General features: G+C 39.7%; 1 protein-coding gene and 1 pseudogene across 4 annotated transcripts in view; one reads left to right on the top strand and one right to left on the bottom strand.

Moving 5' to 3' along the window:
* The window catches only part of LOC135708252 (uncharacterized), a 343,985-nt gene that overhangs the window by 108,327 nt on the left and 218,731 nt on the right, over nucleotides 1-16,927 (top strand). For 3 of the 4 annotated variants that reach the window (XM_065230250.1, XM_065230252.1, XM_065230253.1), the window contains exon 3: nucleotides 7,777-7,822. In XM_065230250.1, coding sequence (XP_065086322.1) covers nucleotides 7,777-7,822 — 46 coding nt within the window. Of the gene's footprint in view, nucleotides 1-7,776; nucleotides 7,823-16,927 lie in introns of those variants that run through there. The other variant, XM_065230254.1, reaches the window with a different exon arrangement.
* The window catches only part of LOC135708264 (large ribosomal subunit protein eL32-like), a 424,867-nt pseudogene that overhangs the window by 63,316 nt on the left and 344,624 nt on the right, over nucleotides 1-16,927 (bottom strand).

The raw sequence follows: 16,927 nt of genomic DNA on the forward strand, positions 1-16,927 counted from the left end.
ATATTTAATCGATGGCATAATAAGACGTCTACCGGCTCTACAAATTGGTAATGAGCCCAGGGATTTTTCTTTAACTTCTGGGAACTTCGTAAAACTTTAAGGACTTCTAAGAAGTTCAGAGAACATCGTAGAAATTTAGGAAACTTATTATAAATTTTTGGAACTGCATAAATCTACAGAAAAAATCGTAGAAACAAAGAACTTGGAAAAGTTTTGAAAACTGCGTGGTAGTGGAAAATTTATTTGAGTTTGAAAAGCTTCGTAGAAGCTAAAGGAACATTATTTTATTTCAGGGAAGCTCATTAAGGTGAAAGTTAATGCTTTTCTGTTGGTACTGAATCCACATCCGTTAAAACTACACCCAAATTTGAAATGCACAAACACCAACAGGTATTACACATTAGAAAATGGGAAGTATTGAAATTTTGAACATATTCGTAAACACAATATTATTGAATAATAATTCTACTACTGAAATGACAATTTCGATTCCAAGTTCAGAGTAGTCCTACTAATGCTCAGGGAAGTCTTGCCGTAATTCAGGGAAGGCCTGCCGAACTTCAGCGAAGTCCTGATGAAGTTCAGGGAAGCCCTGTCGATAGTCCTGCCGAAGTTCTGGAAAGTCCTTCCGAAGTTTAGGGAAGCCTTACCGAAGTTCAGGGAAGACTTGCTGAAGTTCAGGGAAGCTCTGCCAAAGTTCAGGGAACGGCTGCTGAAGTTCAGGGAAGTCCTTTCATTTCAATTCTTGGAAATCAGGGAAATCCTGATGAAGTTCAGGGAACTCCTGCGAAGTTCAGGGAAGGCCTGCCGAACCTCAGGGAAGTCCTGCCATAGTTCAGGGAAGGCCTGTCAAAGTTCAGGGAACTCCTGATGAAGTTCAGCGAAGTCCTGCCGAAGTTCAGAAAAGTTCTCCAGAAGTTCAGGGAAGTTATGCCGAAGTTCAGGGAACGGCTGCTGAAGTTCAGGGAAGTCCTTTCATTTCAATTCTTGGAAATCAGGGAAATCCTGATGAAGTTCAGGGAACTTATGCCGAAGTTCAGGGAACTTATGCCGAAGTTCAGGGAAGGCCTGCTGAACCTCAGGGAAGTACTGCTGTAGTTCAGGGAAAGCCTGTCAAAATTCAGGGAACTCCTGCTGAAGTTCAGCGAAGTCCTGCCGAAGTTCAGAGAAGCCGGGAGACCGGGAGCCTCTATTTAATTTCAGGGCACTTTTTTGAAACCTCATGGTCTTGGAATAGTTATGGGAATTAAGTACAAATACAAGAAATTTCGTTAGTGGAACTTCGCGGAAAATCATAGAGAAACGTAGAAGTACAGCCAACTTTGTAAAAGTTTTGCGAATTTCGTAGCGTAAAACTTCATAGTGTAAGGAATTTTAATAAAGTTCAGGGAATTTTGTAGAAGATCTAAAGATGGTTCAATAAACTTTTCGGATTCTCGTTTCAGTATAGGGAACTTCGTTGCAGTTTGCCAGAGATCTTGATTCAAAAAAGCTCCATGAACTGCTTGGAGCTTTTGAGAACTTCGTTAAATTTCAAGGAATTTTCCAGATGTTCAAGAATATTTGTAGATGATAGGTGCCTTTCCAGAAGTGGAAAATATGGAATTTGGAATAAATTCAGGGAACTTCGTAGAAGTTGAGGAAATTTAGTAAAACTTAAGGGAGTTTTGTAGATGTTCACAAAACGCTGCATAAGTTACATTATATTCTTTCAGACATCCTTCCTAGACAGCAGGAAATATTCAAAAGATCTCCATTTTGACAAAAATATTAGTTTAGTTCTCTGGATATTTTTCCATGACTTCAGGTTAATCAAGTTCTGAGGATCTCCAACTGTTTAAAAATTCAATGTTCTTTCAAGACTGTATGTTGTTCGGGAAGTACCGTAGTCCGGAGGAAATTGATCTCCGAGGTTAAATTGATCATAATGCGTTGCACATTTAATTGTCACTTATAACATGGTTGGTGATAGATATAAAGAGAAATATTAAAAGTATATCATCATGAGACTCAAATGATTGTCTTGATGTGTTTTTCTAACAAAAAAAAATTGCACAAATTTTAATTTTATAGAGCTGACGATCATAGGACTGCAACGATAGATGTCATTACCATTCAAGTATCATGTTTTACTAAACTAGGTGTTAATGAGTCCGAGTTATTTAATAAATCGCGGTAGAATGTTTCAAATATCAAGAAATCCAGGTTTTTTTTTCGCAAAATTACTAGTGATTTTGAATGAAATTGCCTACATTTAGGCGCAACTGTGCGTTTAAGACATCTTTTTTTGGCGTTTCTGCTGAAAATACTTTTCACACAAGGGTTTTGGAATCTGATACGGATTCAGGAAACCCACATTTAATATAAACAATTACTAAAAATGCACTAGCCATTTGAGGGGTTGATAAATTTCACCCATATCGGTATTTTCAAATTTAATATAACAAATTTTTCCTAAAAATTAACAAAACATCCAATGCATCGAATAAAAACCCAACAAACATTGAATGTTGAATAAAGGGCGAACACGAAATTATTGCGACACATTCAACAGGGCATTACTTTTTTACCATTGGGTAAAAATCAACCAAATTTTGCACACTTTCTCATTGATGTGTATTGTGTACATGCTGTCAAACTCGAAGTCGTGTTTTTCGATTCAACGAAAATGGAGGTGAACCAACGCGAGTTGAGATAACAAATTCTTTCCAAACACCTGGAATTTCCTGACCTGTCGCACCGGCAGTTGGGAAAAATGTTGAACATTCACCATTCAACATCTCCAGAGTGTTGAAGCGGTTCCAGGAGCGGTTGACGTTGGACCACGGCAAAGGAGCTGGAAGAAAACCGGGACCGGAGAACAAAAAGACGGAGGGAAAGGTGAAGCGGATGATTAAAGCAAATCCCAACGTCTCAAGCCGTGGTTTGGCTAAAAAGATCGGCATGTCGCAGAGCTACGTCCAGAATGCAAAGAAGAGAGCTGGACTACATACAAACAAGGTACAGAACTTCCCAAACCACGATGAGCGGCAACAATCGACGGCTAAAACTCGGGCACGGAAGCTCTACGAGAAAATGCTGACAAAATATGGCTGCTGTGTGATGGACGACGAAACGTATATAAAAGCCGATTTTAAGCAAATTCCGGGGTTGGAGTTTTTCACCGGCAAGAGCAAGTTCGATGTGGACGACAAATTTAAGAAGAAGAAAATGTCGAAGTTCGCCTCCAAATATCTCATTTGGCAGGCCATCTGCTCTTGCGGACTGAGGAGTGAGCCTTTCGTGACAAAGGGTACAGTAAATGGCGAGATCTACAAATCTGAGTGCCTCGAGAAGCGCCTTTTGCCGTTCTTGCAGCAGCACGACGAAGCTCCGCTATTTTGGCCAGATTTGGCATCATGCCACTATTTTAAAAGTGTCCTGGAGTGGTATGAGGCCAATTCTGTCCATTTTGTTCCAAAGGACATGAATCCGCCAAACTGTCCGGAGTTGTGCCCGGTGGAGCAGTACTGGGCAATAATGAAGCGGGAACTTCGGAAGAGCAAGAAGACAGTCAAAGACGAGAACGACACGTTAAGAAAATGGAAAAAAAACTGAGAACTGGTACCGGATGACACTGTAAAGACTTTGATGGAGGGCATCAAGCGAAAATGCGTTCAATTTTACACTCAAGGCTCCATCGATTAACTTTTCTTTTGATTTTTGAAGTAAATATATGTATAAAACTACCCTAAAATTTTGGTTTGATTCTAAACATTATAAGAAAATTGGCATGACATTTTCGGTGTCGCAATAATTTCGTGTTCACCCTTTAAGAGCTTATTCAGGCAAATAATAGCTTCTTGAGTTGAAAAATTGCTTTTTCAGCTTTTAATCAGCTCAAACTGTTTGTTGGGAAAATATTCTGAATAAATGCTTTATTACTTTCTTTTCTTTTCGCATATCAGAATCATGACTAATTATAACTAGAATTTTCAATATTTTTCGATTAAATCTTAATCTTGAACATGTTTAAGTCCTAAATGTATGAAATTGATTCTGTGTGCATTTTACCAGGTTTCAAATTCAAACTCCTATAATTTAATTTTGGTTCCTATGTCTGAGATTTTACTGATGATGAAATAGGTTAGGTTGGGTTTTCTTTATTCAGTCTGCGGCTGGTTCGCCTCCATGATGATGAAATATTCAGAATCTAAAAAAAAAGCTAGTTACAAAATTCATGGAATTACCTAACTCTGAGCATTTTTTTAAGTTTGAGATGCTTAAATTTATGACATCCGGACGCTATCTAATTTCATTAAAAAAAAAAGCATGAACAAAGGATCATTTCTTGTTCAAATTCAGTAAGCTTTTAAGAATACCCGAGGACCCAATCATTGCTATGAAATAAATATAATCAAATTTATTGTTTCACCATTAAAATAAAAGCAAGCCTCAATGACACAGGTCACAGTTTTCCCAAAAACAAGCATCTCCGCGAGTTTTTATTTAACCGTAGCTTAGAAAAATAAAATAAAAAAACAACAGGCTCCGCTAGGCCCTCTCCAGATAAATTTTCTAGCTACGCCAATGCAGTTTTCACTGAAAATCCTATGTAATCCTATGAGTGCTCATTGCAAGACAGCCTATATTAGGGGAGAATGGTATACAACGCATCCCCTGGGCAGAACGCACCAGCTGACTTTCATTTGTGTTTTTCATGGCTTTTACGTAACTTTTTTTTTTGTCTTATCAAGCAGCACTTCTAGCATAGCATCTGAACTCAAAATCCTGCATGATAAATCCTAGAATTGGATTAAAAATTCCAAGCAAAACTCAAAATTAAATGAAAAAGTGCGACTTACCCCGGGGGTGCGTTATGTACTGTTCTCCCCTACATGATATGAGCCTTAGTCTGAGCGGGGCATTAGTCTTTCAGCTTCAATCTTATAACGTTTTATTCGGATTATTTTGTTATGCCTGATTTGTCCCCAAATGAAACATACGCACTACTAAATACGGCTGATTTCGAGTTGTCAATAATAGAAAAGCTCGTTAATAAGCAGTTCAAATGAAAAAGGTTGCCGAAGAAAAAGTGGCTGCCGACAATAGTCACACTCACCTGAGTAGTTTGGAGCGTTGTAAAAACGTTTTCAACCCGTGTTGGACAGTTCTGTCGATTGAAATGAGTAGAATAGCAAGCAGCACATAAATGCAAACAAACACGTCATATGTGTGCATGACGCTGATAAATTGGCAATAGAAGTGCGGACGCTGCTTAGATTGACTTATACCTTATTTCCCCTACTTACTTCATGAAATTAGCTGTGATTAATTTTACACAATAATTTGAAAAGTGTATTGGCCATCACATTACAAAATCTGTTCGTGGCCTTGCAGATTCGGTTCTTTTTATTCAACACTTAGTCTTTCATTCGCCGGCTAGGTGATCTCCTTAAGAACTGTTGCACACAACTCCCTATCTCTTTTGAAATGTGATATTATGATGCCTGGTTTTTCTTTTTATCCTTCTCATTCTTGCAGCGTTTGCCTGTCTGTAGGGCTCATTTACTCATTGGTACCTTCATACTGCCTTAGAACTTTTCCCTTCTCATTTTTTTTTCTGCTTCACAAGTCAGAGCCAATCTTTTCCCCCAGCCTCCTCATTGCCTACGTTATTGATCGTAGCCTGCTGACAACAATGTGAGCTTGCTTCCCTTATCGCTTGATGACTTTATTTTTTCTTCCTGCTTCGAAACGTTTCTGCGGTTGCGGAACCTGCATTTAAAACCTCTCATACCAAGGGAGGAGCCCCAATACCTCGGCAATAACTACAACACTGAGTGAGGAACAGCCTTCTCATCCTAATGGGGCCCAGCAAACAACTTTCAAATTGGAAAGTGTAAAAAACGGCTTAGTCAGATTATAACATTTCTTGCAAATCATTCGCTGGGCCACTTTCCGGACCGGAAGAACTCACACAGGCAGGGCTGGTCCGGAGCCGACCGCCGTTAAAACTTTTTCCTAGAATATTGAACAGGCATCGTAATTTGCATAATTTGATCATCTCGTTTCTTTTGTGCTTTTTGGTGTAAGCACATGGATTGAGAAAGAGAGGTGGGGGTGGGGGTTAGGCTAGCAAGCGGACGCAACAGCAAAATCAAAATTGAGACAAGTCGGAATCCTTTCGCATGGAATCGATCGGGTAGAGCACACTTACACAGGAAGAGCTGCCAAAAAGATCTAGCTTCCGGTGAGGTTAAGCGATGCTAGCACCAGATTGATGGCACGAAGGTTTTCTTTGCTAGATAACTGCCAATCCAAAAGCGTGTGGCAAAAGTTAGCGAACGCCACGAAAGAATCAATATTGTTATGAACTGAGCGAGCGGCTGGCATGGTCGGAGGATTTTCGGCTGCTGAGCCTTTATGGAAAACCATTTGTCTGTTAGGGTTCGGGGAAGTGGCTGCGGGGAGTGAAATTGATTTTCATAACACATTTTTATGCAAATCACGTTCGGTTATAAACATGTGCAGGGATTTTCCGTTATTTTTTTTTTGCTAAATGTTAGAACGCCAACGGCAAAACAGGTTTTTTTTCGTAGCTTATTATTCGGCCGACCGCATGGTGAGGGTTTAGGAATTTGGAGAAATTGGAATGAATGTGGTTCGCATAACACTGTGTTGTGGTTGTCTGGGTTTTGAAGTGTCAAAATTGGCGAAAAATTGCTTTACTGCTGATCATGGGGTAAATTTATTGGATTCGGATGAATTTGTTATCTATCTATCTATTACCGTGGATGGTTCTGCTTCACTTAAGCAATTCATATCAACGATAAAATAGAAGTCAATCTCACACTACCAAGTTGTATTCCTCAAACATTAAGGTTATTCTCTATAAGGGCTCGTAACATAAAGATGTATCCAAGAAGCTCAACAGTTCAGAGGGCTCTTATTTCAAGTCCCATTTCATCCTTATTTCAATAGTGTATCCCAACATATTAAATGAAATTAAATCAAATCCAGTCCAGGTTTCGGAAATAAGTCTCTGAGATCTTTGGGTTGATGCACAAGTCAACTAGAACTACTTCTTCTTGATCCATCTATAAATTTTGAGATTTTTTTTTTTTCATTAGGGCTATAAGCAAGGCTTGGCTATATAAATATACGTCAGAGCTCATAGATTTTTTTTTTATTTTTTTTTAACTTATGTCGATTTAGGTTAGCGACTGAAAGTCAATTTTTATTTGTTATATGCGACAGTTAGAAGATACTGAGAGGTTAGCACATATCATCGGCAAGAGACGTGCGTGGGAGAAAATTTGCGAAAAAATCGAAGGGCACCGGTGGGATTCGAACCCACAATTCCCATTCAGTACACGGGTGCATTGCCAATTATACAACGGTGGACCTATGGTCTACGGATGTATTTGGCTAATGACATATGAGTTTCGAATCCGTTTCCCTCCCTTAGTCTTTTTGCGCAAGCGTTCTCAATACACAACAATCGTCTATTACCGACGATATGTGCTTGTACCGCAACCACTTACGTCGATAATTTTAAGATGGCAATTCTACCCATAAAAACAACCGTATACCTGTAATCTCAGTGCCATTATTTCATACAAGGTTTTAAAATTGCAACAAAAATGTCATCGCAGAAAATTCTATTACACTGATCGAAAATGCTAATTTTCCAAACATATCACCATTGAAATATCATCTCCATCGTCGGCAGATTGGGTCAAATGGCAGCATCAGACTTCATTTTACTAACGACATCATTTCTTCCTCTTTTAGTGGAAATCGCGATGGTGTGTTATGCGGAAACTATCCCCAGTAGCAGGTAAGTTCAAACGATTTTGGTCCCTCGTCAAAGTACCCTTCTCAGAAGACGAGGAACACAAACACTCGAAATCCCAAACAAATTTAATTTTCTCAACCTGTGACACGCTTGCCGGTTATAATCCCATTCGTAACCCCAAATTCTTGTCATATATAAAAATACACAACAATCTCTGGCTCCACGTCCCGGAGAGCATTCCGTTCGAAAATCCTTTGATCCCTTCGCACACTCGCACACACAAACACGTACATTTTTAACGCTGCATTGATTTTCACAGCTGCCGAAAAAGCTATTTCTGCTATTTTCCATACCTAATTCGGGACAGGGGGAAGTGTGTCTGATACAAATTTATCGACAGAAAAACTTTAACCGCTCATACATATCTCCGAGGACACATCCATCCGATCAGATCGGGTGAATGGAGGAAGAAACTGGAAATACTAGCCCAGCACACACACTTCAGACACAGCGCAACACTTCAGGATTTCCACTTCTGCACATTAGTCACATCGATCGCTCCCCTGTGGTAGTTGTGTGCCGGTGGGTGATGTAATCGATATCTGCCCGGGCTGGGTGATATGCATTTTTATTCCTATTTGTTCGAGGATTTATGCGTGGCTCTTAGACTGGATTTCATTACCGTGAACACCCTCGCTTTGTTGCTTGGAATGGAGTAAGGAACCCTTTTTTTGCGCCAACTGCACGGAAGATTCTTCGAGGAAAAAGGAGGAAAACACTTGAACTTTGAAGCCATTTGTCATCGACGAGATAAGAGGCGGCAGACTCGCACACACACGCACATTCCTACGAAAAGCGGCGGGGACCAAGCGATTTCCTGGTACAGACTTCACTTACTTATATGTGCACATTAGGGTGATTCAGACGATATCTTACATTACTAACCGAAGGTACTCCCACTCCCAGCTGGAGCACCCTAACGCTTGCACCTTAAAGTGGTGTACTCCCTAGCATAAAAGCCGGTGGAGGATGAGTTTTGGATAAGATTTCTTCTGTCTGGCATCATAAATAATCCATTTAAGATTCCAGCCGGCGAAGAACCAGGGGTCTACATATAGGTCTCGTTTGCATTTGGGCAACGGGACCAGTGCAAGAGAGCAAGAACGTCTTCCCCGTGCTGGTTCTCGTCGTTACTGCTGTCATTGTTCTTGTTGTTGTGATGGGTACGATGTTTATGGCAAGTGAGGAGTGGCAAATGATGGAGAAAATCATGACAGCAATCATTAAGGTGACGGAATGTGATAAATTTGAAGGCAACGGAAGTTGAGGTTAAACAGGAAGGTGGGATAGGTGAGCATCATGTTGTATCTGAAGAGTAATGTTACGAAATATGAATGTACCTTAAGATTTCGATTTTATCTAGCACCCAGGAAGTTTATTTAATGTGCCATTGCGCTTGGCGCAATTTGGTTATCATTTCAAATGTCGTACCGAATTGACAATCCAACAAGGTTCAAAAGCCCATCGTGGCTTTTACTGAAAATTCCAGTCACATTCAATTCTCTTCAATTTCAAGTAAGCTTTAGGACATCAGCTCAATCGGTTCATGTGGAATATTCTTCATCTACATCGTGCCTAAGGTTTTTCCTCGTTCTTTATATTTCCTCTCATAACAAATTTAATTTTACTTTTTCAGTTATTAGATTTGGTTAATTTTTAAAGTTTTTCGCTTTTTAATAGGCACATGTTCAAAAAAGGGATACATATTGAAATGAAAATGTCATCTATAACGCAATATTGTTCAGAAATCATAATGGAAGATCAAACACACTTGTGAAGAGCGCGGGTTACGTAGTGGTACCTCTCACGCCAAAGTCACGAGTTCAAATCTCACCCCCGGACAAGTCACGAATGACCCTAACACTCTTGAGTGTGACTATAATAAAAAAAAAAAATAAAAAAATGCGAAGAGCATTTGCTGGTCTGAAAACTAGAATAACCAGCAATTAATAGAAGAATAAATAAAGTAAGTGTGATTGTATTGAACAAATTTGTGACTAGAAGATCGGTAACGGAATGAGCAGTTTTTTTTCTTCAAAAAAGCTAAGATTGTTTTAGGCCCTGAAATATAACTACAAGTCCGAGAACTCAAATTTGTTTTTTCAAGTCTAAAAATCTTGAAAATGTGTCATTTCCATTTTTGACGTAGAACTACGTCTTTGTCGACTATACTGGGGTGTAAATCAAAAAATGTGTGTGGTGAAGAAGTGTTAGGTTTTGAACGCTTGTAACTTTGTCATTTATAGATGAAATTAAAATTCAAAAATAATTCTGAAAATGTACAAATGATAATGTTATCACTGTTTTCATGAAATCAGCCTTTTTCCCAAACCCAGCCATCATAAACGAATACCACTTGGTTGCACATCATTCTGCTTGAACCTGAAAAGATATAAATCAGCACTGCTCTCCTGTCTCTGCTCATTTCCGCTTCGGACGGCGTGGCACTAGGTCCTGCAGCAAGCAGGACTAAGTCAGCGGCTAAAGGTGGATCACGGCGTGTCCGCCACAATGAGGAATGAGACGTGAAAAAACGTGCATGTAAAACCCCCTCCCCCTTAACAACCTCTTCCCCTCCCCCCTTATCAATAACCCGAAAAAGACATGGACTTCGACGATCATTTTTTTTTCCGGGAAATGATTTTTAAGCAAACCACAATTATGTATAAACAATTAATTTTTTACATGCAGAGCCGACATTTTCAAAAAACCATTGCTTAACAGGAGACATACACTCGATGGATTACCAACAACTGACTGTAAAACATATCTGGTACCTCTATATATGCAATTACATTAACATCCAAAGTCCATCCTATTTTACATATTCTGCACAAAAAAAACTTTCTGCTCCGCCCCATTCATAAAAAACGGTGGGAAATCCTATCAGGTTTGGTTGCACATCGGTCTGCTTGAACCTGAAAAGCTATAAAACAGCGCTGCTGTCGTGCTTTTGCTCATTGTCGCCTTGGACGGCGTGCCACTTGGTCCTGCAGCAGTCAGATGGCGCAGCGGTTCGTTCTGGGGCTCTCACGCAGAAAGACTGGGTTTAATTCTTCAAACAGCTCCAAAACTACTACTAATGCTGATAAATAAATACACGTTCATACCATAGCCTTTAAAAATAACGTTCATAAAGACCTGACTTTAGAAATAAATTTAATAAAGGTGCGAACGAAGTATAAAATTGGTGTAGAAGACAAAAACCTTTTTTTAAACTTATTTTCTAAAAGCTCCGTTCAAGTTCCACCAGAAGCTGCTAAGAATGCTCTTCAATTATGGTACCGGAACTTTAGTTAATAGAGGAAGAAAAAAAAACTTTCAAGTTCTTATAACGACTTAAAAATAAGGCTGCTTTTAGATTCTATAGACCACCTTCAACCAAGCTACAAATAGCCTTTTATCATAACTTTTGGTATATTGGGTCAGTATGTCGCCCTTCTACCTAGTCAAACCTCCTTACCCCCTGTGCATTTTTTCGTCTGCAGTTCCAGTGGGTCGTTTTCAAGAACCATTTCCATAGGGTTGTTGTCAGACACTCTTACGATGTGCTTAACCCATCGTACCCGAGTCTACGTGAATATCAAATCAATAGCTAGTTTTACTCAAAACAAAATATCAAAAATGCTATTTGCTTGATTGATATAAGAGGTAAAAAATAAAAAATAAAACAAATATAAATAATATCAACAAATCTTTGCGACCATAACTGAGTAATAGCAAAATCAGTTGTTGCCATATCTAAAGAATAGCTGAAATCATAGCAAACTAATATCTCATTTTGCTATTATATATCATCAAAGCCTTTGGTCTATTTTTTTTTTTTAATTTATAAATATAATGACATGTTGATAGCTTATTCTGCTATCAGAACAAAAATAAGCGCTAGAATTCATAATACCATAGTATCATAACAATATCAAATTATGCTTTGATAGCAGAATAAGTTATTAACTTGTTATATCGCACAACTTACCAATAACATAATAAGATATTGAAATTGATAGTGAAATTTGATATTAATTAGCTATTCCCCTCGATACCCGGGCTCGAGTATAATAAAATATCTAACCAATAGCAAATTTTGATATCAAAAATAGGAAATCGAAAAAACTGTTTTTGCTATTGGTTTGATAGATACAAGAGGTAATATATCAAAAATAATATCAGAAAACCTACGGGCTAGCAACTGAGTAATCGCAAAGTGTGTTATTGGCATAATAGAGCTATTGAGCTTCACAATAACAAACCAATGTCAGATGATCGAAGTGTGCTTCGAAAGGTATGTACATAAGGCTCTCTGCCACTTATATAAAGTATTTCTAGAAAAGCTCGAGAGTGCAGTATTTTATGGCCTAAATAAGGATAACTACAGGTGTATTTTCAACGGAATTGGAGTTCGAGTTTCCAATGTCTTATCATCCTTCGGAGGTGTACTATTTTCTTCTGAAAGAGCGGAACAGATTTTCACCATGTTTATGTTGGTGCGTTAGATGGTCAGAAAATGTTCTATGTACTTTTGGAGTATGTGCAGAACCGCAATCGTGCTGTTACACGTGTTGTGGAGTTCCGATATCAGCTTGCAATCGAGAGGATGCAATTATGACTATAATAGGAGACATGTGGTGAGACCTTTCCATTATTGTTGTGTTTAACATTATCTATACCAATTGTATGACATATTACAACAATCTTATTGATATAACTCGGAGCATTTGGTACGGTATGTCCACGCATCCTTGCATCACTGTAGGAATCTGCATAATAATTTTTACGGCAAATACAATGCTTGCCTGTTTAGATGTTTGCGTCATATCCGGAGAACTTTGATATTTGGGCGTAATTGTTTTTTGTAAACAAACATGTCAATCGCTGATTTCTCGCGAATAAAAGAACAATCTCGTGAACAAATGATAGAGGAACCATTCATCTAAATGTTTGTGTTGTTAGTTTTTGAGATTGAGCTTTAATTTGCGAGAAATCATTATATGAAGTGCTTGTTTACAAAAGAAATTACACCCTAACCTCGAAGTTCTCCGGATATCTCAGATATTCTGCAAACATCAATATTGACAAGAAAAGTGATAAGGCCTAATAATTTTAAGAATGCTTTCTCGTACTGGCTGTGTTCGAATTAGATTAAATTAAATTAGACAATAACGAGCCAATATCATATTGAGCTATAAAAAAAAAAAGAAGCTACATTACGACTTCAACGAGCTCGGTTTTTCGAAGGAAGAAGCGTTAGTAGAAAAACCGAGTTCGCGAGGCGATGAACAATCTGTACCACGTAAACGACACGCGGAAGTTCTGCGAGAAGCTAAATAGTTCACGCAAAGGCTACATGCCGCAATCAAATATTTGCAAGGACTTCGACGGTAACTTTCTTACGAACGAGTGTGTGGTGATTGATAGGTGGAAGCAGTACTATGACGAACACCTCAACGTTGATGCAGCAGAAAACGAAGGAGGCACGGCAACAGACCTGGGAGCTCGTGCAGAAGACGACAGGCTACCGGACCTTAATCTCCAAGAAGTTGAGGAGGAGATCGGTCGGCTGAAAAACAACAAAGCAACTGGTGTAGATCAACTACCATGCGAGCTATTAGAATACGGTAGTGAAGGATAGGCTAAAGCATTGCACTGGGTAATTGCCAAGATTCGGGAGGAGGAGATATTAACGGAGGAGTGGATGAACCATTTGCAAGAGAGTTCGTGGGGTAATACTAAGCGGAATTCGTGGGTGCCCGCGCTACCACGGACCAAATTTTCGCGATTTGACAGGTTCTGCAGAAATGCAGCGAATACAACGTGCCCACACATCATTTGTTCATCGATTTCAAATCCGCATACGACACAATCTATCAAGGTTAGCTATGGCAGATTATGCACGAGTACGGATTTCCGGATAAACTAACGCGATTGATCAAGGATCAAGTGATGTGCGTTGTTCGAGTATCGGGGACACTCTAGAGTTCCTTTGAATCTCGAAGGTGGCTACGACAAGGTGATTGACTTTAGTGTCTGCTATTTAACATCGCGTTAGAATGTGTGTTAAGAAGAGCTGGGATAAACACAAGTGCCACGATCTACAGCAAGTCCATCCAGCTTCTTCTTGACATCGACATCATGGCACGGAACTTTGAGACGTTGGCGGAAACGTACATCAGATTGAAGGCTGAAGCTAGGCGCATTGGACATGCCATCAACGCATCGAAGACGAAACCAGGTTCTATGGAAGACAATGTTAGCCTCCCACCCCGAGTTTAGATTGAAGGTGACGAAATCGAGGTGGTCGACGAGTTTGTGTATTTGGACTCACTGGTGACTGCCGAAAATTGTACTAGGAGAGAAATTATGGCAGGAAATTGTGCCTACTTTGGACTCCTCATCTACAAGACGCTGATTAGGCGGTAGTCCTCTACGGCCACGACTCCTGGACTATGCTCGTGGAGGACCAATGCGCCCTTGGTGTTTTCGAACAGAAGGTGTTTCGTACCATCTACGGTGGAGTGCAGATGGATGACGGAACATGGAGGAGGCGACTGAACAACGAATTGCACCAGCTGCTGGGAGAACCATCCCTCGTCCACATTGCAAAAATTGGGCGAGTACGGTGGGCTGGGCAAGTCATAAGAATGCCGGACGATGACCCAGTGGAAATGGTTCTCGAAAGCGATCCAATAGGAACAAGAAGAAGATGCACGCAGCAGGCACGGTGGATCGACCAAGTAGCAGGCGACCTGTGGACCCTTCGCATACTACGAGGCTGGCCATGGAACGAATAGAGGGGAGACTACTTCTTCGGACAGCAGAGGACAACAAGGACTTAACCTGATTGGAATGGTATGTATGGTCTAGAAATTTTACATTGATTGAACTTTAAAACCAGGTGATCATCAATAAATATTAAGAGGTTTTTTCTCAAGAAAATTCATAAAAAATTAAATGTCAATACGATTTGAGATGTTGTACACTCCGAAAATTAGTTATAAACACATTTTTCTTTCCCAATCGAAAAAACATATTTTAAATACAAGTTTGCTTCATCAATTATGTACGACATGTCCTTGTTTTAAAGTTTACTATAAAAAATAGTTAAAAACATTCTTTAAGGCACATACATGGTCTTAGCTTTTGCTCTTCTTATAAATTCTGCACACTTTGATAAAACAGTTTTTTTTTTGCAATTTTCGTACATATCGTTAAATATTTTTGAAACCTATTTCATGATCTTAGTAGACCTAGAATCCATGGAAAAGGTTGTAAAAGAAATTTATATTTTTTTTTCTATGGTTTTGAACTAGTTTGACATCAATGTGTGACACAATGTTGGCTAAAAATCAGAAAAATCGAGAAATTTTCGCATAAGCTTTCATAATAACCTCATAAAAGGAAGTGAGATTCACGGAACTCCCCGTTGTCATGGTTGTCATCATCGTCTTCTATCCGGACTCACAGAGCAGCATTCATACCAGGCAGGATCAGATGGGGTAGGTGTGGTAGCTGCCGCTTTACATTGGTGCACACTTTTTTCAGTGTCGGGATTCATTCGCTTCCCTGAAGCCAATCTAAAGTCAGTCAGTCAGTCAGTCAGTTAGTCAGTCGGTGTTATCATTTATGCTTCGTTTAACGATGGAAATCATGCGGAGTGAAAATAAACGCACGGTGCATTACTCTCCTATACATTGATATGTTTGATGCTGTACGGAGTCTGGGTAAAAACTAGACGACGTCAGTGTAACATTTCGGTCGGGAAACCGCACCATGGGTATGGGATGCGTTGAAAATGCGGGATATTTTTAAACCATCAACACGCGACGACGGGAGTAAAAATAACATTGGATTACGTCTGTCTGTCTTGATTCGCTGGCATTAGCGGTGACGAAAGAAAACAGCATCCCTTGATGTTTTCCACACGTGGAAATTACATAGCTTTCTTGTGAAACCAGCCAAAATAAAATGTACACGTTTGATCGCAACAATGTCCATTAAAATGCTCCAATTTCAATCGCTACAATACCCTTGAACAGCACTGGAAGCCGGCTGTCGAACGTTCGGAATTGCAGTCCACACGTTCACACTTATTATTAGGTAGGTAGTTGGCAAAAAACATCACGGTCGAATTTCAGCCATCTGCGGAAATTGGCAGCCACCGCCTCCGTTCGTGCCTTCAGTTGCAGCTTTCACATCTCCTGACGAAATGTGTTGCAACAGAAACTCTTACATTGAATGGAGCTACTTCTCGCGTTGGCAAAGCGGAAACAAACTTTAACCATCCCACATAACAGTATTTTGCAGTAAATTTCATTTGCCATTGCCATTTGCTGGCTCCGGATGGCTTTAAGGGTGACTTTTTACATACAATTTTCGAAGTTTCATACCAACAGCTGGAAGCTGAAATACGACGCAAGCTACCAAATCAAATATTTTGCTTTGCTTCTAGCCTGCGGGGTACACAATTGCTCAGCTGTGTGTTTTCCCTCTGCAGTTACAACTTGTACCTTTCCCTCTTTCTGCGTAGAAGTGCGCCATTACTTCAATTAAGGTAAATAAATTACGAAACATATACGAGTTGGTGCACAGCTTTTTGTGTTTTCTTCCCATCAGCAGGAGCGGTGTCGTCGTCAGCGTCGTCCGGACTTCGTCTCGCCATCTACACATCTTGAAGGATCTTCTGGTGTACTCGAGAAGGTGTACGGTTAAATTGTGTTCGAGCTGCAAACGTAATTGAAGTGAAAAGAGACGCTGTGACAGAGCTGCCGTGAGGTTTTCTTTGAAAGCAGTTCCAGGAAATTGTTTGCTTTTCCTTCGTTTTTTGCGGTCTGGGAGGAAATATATTTTCCCACGGGTGGACTTGAAGGAATTGCGAATGCAGTGGTTAGAAAGATTTTTCTCTTATTGCAGCAACTTGGAATTCTTACCGTAAGATTTGTGTACAACATTTCTCAATTTGAGTCAGAAAGAATTGCAGCCTAATATTAGGTTCATAGTAATGCACAAGTAGGGGAAATGGCTCTAATGTTGGCCTATGGATCTAAGATTGGGCCCATCGCTAAAAATCTGCTGTTTATCAATTGTATCTAG

The sequence above is a fragment of the Ochlerotatus camptorhynchus genome, unplaced genomic scaffold, assembly GCF_037179485.1.
Source record: "Ochlerotatus camptorhynchus isolate MF236.1 unplaced genomic scaffold, CSIRO-AGI_Acam_v1.1 ptg000329l, whole genome shotgun sequence".
Lineage (NCBI taxonomy): Eukaryota > Metazoa > Arthropoda > Insecta > Diptera > Culicidae > Ochlerotatus > Ochlerotatus camptorhynchus.